The sequence below is a fragment of the Ursus maritimus genome, unplaced genomic scaffold (assembly GCF_017311325.1).
Source record: "Ursus maritimus isolate PB19 unplaced genomic scaffold, ASM1731132v1 scaffold_6, whole genome shotgun sequence".
Classification (NCBI taxonomy): domain Eukaryota; kingdom Metazoa; phylum Chordata; class Mammalia; order Carnivora; family Ursidae; genus Ursus; species Ursus maritimus.
In genome coordinates, this window is record NW_024426774.1 from 77564596 (window position 1) to 77570595 (window position 6000).

Here is a 6000-nt window from a genome sequence, read left to right on the forward strand (position 1 = left end):
TGAACCTGGAGGACATGGTGCTCAGTGAAATAAGCCAGCCACAGATGGGCAGACACTGTATGATACCACTTAGAGGAGGGACCTTAAGTAGTGCGGTTCAGAGGCAGAAGGTAGACGGGTGGTTGCCCGGGACTGGAGAGGGAGGATGAGGAGTGAGTGCTTAATGGGGACAGAGTTTCTGTTGGGGAGGATGAAGACGTTCTGGTGACGGTGGGATGAGACCATGAATGTACTTAATGCCACTGAACCTAACACTTGGAAGTGGGTAAAGTGGTAAATGTGATGTGTATGTTACAACAAGACGAGTATGTAAGACAACTCTTGGACTTCTTGCTCCACCCCTAAGTCAGAATATCTGCACAATGAAAACATCTAGAAAATGACACAGAGGGAGATCACGCGCATGAAAAAGTTTGAATTTTCCCAAAGAACAGCACTCAGAATTTGGAGGTCCTGATGGGAAACAGAGTGGTGGGTACAGTCACCACCTACAGACATGCCTTGAAACCAAAGGACTGCGCTTGTCAGATCTGGAAGTAGCCTCAGGTTGCCCTGCATTTCCGGGGACAGACTGCGGAATTTTACAGTGGGAAGGAAGCTGGTCCACGTTAAAGGAAACATTTTTTACATGTTTCACTCAAGTCCCAGCAGGGTACAAAAGCCAAGCAATCTGACATTTTTAAAAGGTGATGCTTTTTGTCGGTTGCCTTTTTTTCTTTCCCCTTTTCATGAGTGCAAGGGGTGGAACCCTTCCTAAGAGCTGCCGGAAAAGCTTTAACTGCTAGGTAGGGCTTTTTCATAACAGCTTTACCAATAATGCAGAGGTGAGAGTGCTTGCTTCTCACCGATCACTTCCAGGCAAATTTCAGGCTGTTGGTGCAATGATAGAAAAAGCAACAGCCACATGGGGACTGGTCAAACGCAGGCAGTGCTTCCCTCCACAGGCCCATCTGTAGCTGGCAAAACCCCGCTGGGTAAGCAGCCCTTCCCCAGCCGGTCTCACGGCCAGGGGCTCAAGGACAAAAGGCGGGCTCAGGAAGCGCCGGCCAGGGCTGCGGCTACCTCTCTGAGTGGGAGGATGACATTGCAGCAGCCGTCCTCCTTGCTGGCAAAGCAGATGTAACGGTCAGAAGCAAACATCCGCCCCACGGTGTGACAGCGGCTGAACGGCGTCCAGAGCGAGCAGTCCACCACGTCGTGCAGCCTCTCCTGCCTCGGCAGCCTGAAGAACGCCCGGAAGAACTCGTTCTGTGCTCTGGCTTCCAGGTCCCTGGCGGGGGAGGGAGAGAGAAGAGAAAGAGGCAGGAACGGTGAATGAACACATGGCTTCACCAAGAAAACCCTGTGAAGCCCACGGGGGCCGCCAGATGTGGAAGAGGATGAACCCTTCCAGGTCCCGAGTGGGTCCCAGCATGCACTCCACTTCACAGCCAACCTCGGGGACGGGTCCTCAAAGCAGAAGGGGTTGCCTCTGCACAGAAGTAAGACAATTAACTCACAGACCAGAACAGATACTCCCTTCCTGGTTTAAGCAACACTGTGAATCACCATCAAACGAGTGTTTAAGAATCCAGTATCAAAAAGTCAGTAACACCAAGTGCTGGCGAGGACGTGGAGAAACAGAAACCTTAGTACACGGCGGGCGGGAATGTAAAATGGTGCAGCCAGTCTGGAAAACAGTCCGGCTATTTCTCAAAAGGTTCAACATGGACTTACCATACGACCCTGCAAGTCCACTCCTAGGTGTAGACCCCAGAGAACCGAAAATGTACATCTGCTCAAAAACCTGGACACACCTGTTCAGAGCAGCAGAGCTGGCAACAACCCAAATGTCCATCAGCTGATAAACAGACCAACACAATGTGACAGAGCCACACAATGGAAGATCGCTCCGCCACACGGAGCAACGAAACATTGACACAAGCTATAGCATGGACGGACCTCGAAAACATTATAGATACAAAAGACTACATACCCCCCGATTCCCTTTACATGAAATTTCCAGAATAGGCAAAACTCATAAAGAGAGAAAATAGCTCAGTGATTATGCAGAGCAGGGGATAAAGGGAAAAGTGGGGAGTGACTGCTCATGAGGATGGGGTTCCATGAAGAAAATGTTCTAAACCAAGTGTGGTGATGGTCGCACAACTCTGTGGACTGCAAAACCACTGACTGGGATGCTCTAACAGGGTGAATTGTACGGTATATGAATTACAGCTCAAAAAAGCAGTTAAACTGAGATCTGTGCGGAGCGTATTGTAAGTGCTGAATAAATATTAGCTATTATTACCTTTAAAAAACAAACCCAAGCAGCGTCTGGCTGGCTCAGTTGGTTAAGCATCTGACTTTTGATTTCAGCTAAGGTCATGATCTCAGGGTCATGAGATCAAGCCCCACATCAGGCTCTGCATTGGGCGTGGAACCTGCTTAAGATTCTTTCTCTCCTTCTCCCTCTGCCCCTCCCCCAGTGCACTCTCTCTCTCAAAAACTAAATAAAAATTGGGGTGCCCGGGTGGCTCAGTCGTTAAGCATCTGCCTTCGGCTCAGGGTGTGATCCTGGCGTTCTGGGATCGAGCCCCACATCAGGCTCCTCCGCTGGGAGTCTGCTTCTTCCTCTCCCACTCCCCCTGCTTGTGTTCCCTCTCTCGCTGGCTGTCTCTCTGTCAAATAAATAAATAAAATCTTTAAAATTAATTAATTAATGAAAAAAAAATAAAAAACAAATCCAAGTAAAAGTACCACTGGAGAGAAACCCATCAATGTGGTCAGTGGAGCATGGGGGAGAAATCCTACCCCAGGGGACCCCCCCACTCCATACCAAGTCTTGGCTCTAACATCCAGTAAAGCAAGAAGGCAGCCAAATCACAATGCTTGCAAATACTGATGAACTCATGTCATAGCCCAAAATTCTAGACGAGGGGAAATTCCACTGTACAGAGATAAAAATTTTTCTTTGTCACGTTAAATAAGAGTTCTTTAAATTTATCTGAGATAATTAGCACTGCGCTCAAAGTAAGGAATATGAACTCTTAGCTTTCTTATTAGCTGGGTGACCTTAGATAACACTTCTCCATATCATATCTTGACATCCGTAAAATTGAAACAATACCTAACACATTTCTGCTTCAAGGGATCCCTGAAAACATAAGATGATGTCCACAATATCAAAAAAGCAGGTTAGAAATAGCATCTACAGTATTATTCCATTTACATAAATTCTATAAAATTTGCAGAAAGTGATATGTAAAAAAACTTTATATAAAATGTTGATAGTAGTTGACTCTGTGTAGGATTTCCACTTCTCATTTTTATTCTGCTTAAATTTCCTACCTGACCACATATTATTAGCTTTTTTAAAAATGAAGCTATTTTCTTTTAGGAAAAGAGGTAACTTTTAAAATGTTGCATAAATGCAAGGTATTAAATGCTGCAGTCTGGGTGATCTTGCAGACCCCAAGGGCCAGGCTCACACACAGAGGCCCCTTCTGCCCCAGTTCTCATTCCCAACCCAGTCCTCATTTTCACACTGTCACACAACTGTCTTCCCAGGAGACCCCACACAGAGATGGGGGAGTGCCTGGAATTTATTATCAAACCCTCACAAAGATACACGCATGTCCAGAAAGTCCTGTGAGCACAGAGAGAGATTATACAAATTCTACAGATCAAGATGGGCCCGTTACTGCCGGCCAAAGCTGCAGCTCCTTAACCCGCAGCACCTGATATCCACAGATGGCTGTTTGCAAAGGAGCCTGCGCTTCCTCCCCCGAGGAGCTGGGAGAATGTGGGACAGCACCGTGAATGCTCTAGAAATTCACGTACTATAGGATGGCAGGCAAGGCCTCTCAAGATCACCGCATTTCCCTGAAAGTGGACCTCTAATCAGCGCATCTACGTTGGAGGATTTATATCCTTGTCCTCAAGGTATGCTGGCCGTGCTGGCTTTGGTGACAATAAAGCCAATGCAGCCTAGCTGTACATACCTCACAGATTCGGGTCCAGCCACCACTGAACTCACCTGTCATCTGTTCCTTCCTAGAAGCACAGGGCGGGTGGAAGGACTTTTGGCATTTACTTTGCAGCCAGCTCTTCAATTTAAGAATAAGGTGCTCAGTTATCTGATTTTACTGTTCGGTGCACCTGCTATGCCAACCACTCACTCAATTCAACCTCCTTCTCCATGGCTTCCGAGCAGCCTGGGTGTACTACACACCATCTCCATGCTCCTTTCTGGGCTGTTCTCTCTCACCATAGGGGTCTGTCTCTCACACATTCAGCAGCCAGAGACAGTGACCTTGAGTTATAAGACAGAAGGACAGAAAGGAGGGGGGCATCTGGGTGGCTCAGTCAGTTAAACTGCTGACTCTTGGTTTCGGCTCAGGTAATGATCTCAGGGTCCTGGGATTGAGCTCCTTGTCGGGCTCCATACTCAGCAAGGAGTCTGCTTCAGGATTCTCTCTTCCCTCTGCACCTCCCCTGGCATGCTTGCATGCTCTAAAATAAATAAATAAATCTTAAAAAAAAAAAAAAAAAGGAAAGAAAGCAGCAAAAAGGACTTTCCTAAATCATCTTCCTTCCTTCCTTCCTTCCTTCCTTTCCTTCCTTCCAGAAAGTCCTCTTTCAATTCGACCTCTAAATATGCATTATATATATATAATTATATATATATATATGGCATTTAACTTTCTAACAGACTGAGATGAAGATCGAGTAGCTTGAGAGAGGAGTAGCTCAAGCCCTTTATGAAGCTCAGAGTAAGACCACTTGATCCTTTAGGTCTGTTTCGAAGCAGGTGGTAGTTTTGATGCTAAAAATATCAGCTCCTCCTTCCAAAGAGCACCAGAAACAAAGCCCACTGGTCACAATTTGCCTTTCAGACCTTCCGATACTTACTAAACGCTCCCCCCCTTCCTCCATAGAGATGCCCAACAGACATGAGTCATAACGGACCATTCAGAAAGCAGTAGCCGAGCACAGCCCTGGAAGCCACGGCAGAAGCGCCCCTATAAAGATGGAAACTAGCCCGGCATCCCCCACAATATTTACCACCCATTGTCCACCTTGTTGGTATGCACTGGCCAAAGCAATTGCTCCAAGAGAAAGCAACAGCTGAGAATAGAAGAGGACGGTGACACAAACCCTCCTATCTTAACACATGCCATTGTATGAGCCTGTAGCCACATAGGAAATAAATGTGGGTTCATCAGAATACGGAGCAAGAACACCAAGTTTGTTGGTAAAGCTGCAATTAACACTTGCAATCCTGCATGACAACAATGCGGAAAATTCTAAACTACACTAAACTACACGCACACATTTAAAACTTCACACTTCATTCATACAACGGGGGCGTGCGGGGAAACCCAGCCTTCGGACAGCAGGCAACAGGGGGTGCGGACTCAGCTGGGGCCCGCAGTGCCCCCCGTTTCTTTGAAAATCCATCCTCAGAGCTCCAGCAGACCAAGACCTCAACAACACTGGCATCTAGAAGGCTTTTTCACACTCAAGGCTCCTGCCTTCGCCCTCTGCCCTCCATCCTGCCCCAGAACAGCCTGGAGAAGTACAGAGCAGCTAGGGCTCTGCAGGGTGGGGAGCCGCAGGCCTTCCCTGGTGAGGCAGGAGCTGTTTGGGGCTGCACAAGGAGCCCCTAAGAGATGTCGACCCTGACCCAGAATCACAAGGACAGAAAGTCGAATAAATTACAGAGCTAGGCTGGGCATTCTCAGTAGGGGCACAAGGAGAACTGCAGGAAAGGGAGTGAATCTGGGCAGAAAAGGCCAACGGAGGTCTGAAAAGTCAGACCAGAGGGCTAAGAATCAGCCAGGCAATAGGGGATGAGGGCTTATTACTGAAGACATCAGCCCCCCTGGCAGCCACTGCTGACCTCTGGACACCACAGAAAGCACTTCCACCAGGGCAAAGAGCCTCCATTTACCTTACTGCGTTAACTAAGTTTTCCTCCAGCACTTTTCAATCAGTCAATACAGATTTTAATGAAGA

General features: G+C 47.5%; 1 protein-coding gene across 4 annotated transcripts in view; it reads right to left on the bottom strand.

The window, feature by feature from the left end:
* TBC1D8 (TBC1 domain family member 8) overlaps window positions 1–6000 on the bottom strand; it is a 111807-nt gene that overhangs the window by 33283 nt on the left and 72524 nt on the right. For all 4 annotated transcript variants that reach the window (XM_040623591.1, XM_040623590.1, XM_040623594.1 and 1 more), the window contains exon 6: window positions 1063–1270. In XM_040623591.1, coding sequence (XP_040479525.1) covers window positions 1063–1270 — 208 coding nt within the window. The remainder of the gene's footprint in view (window positions 1–1062; window positions 1271–6000) is intronic.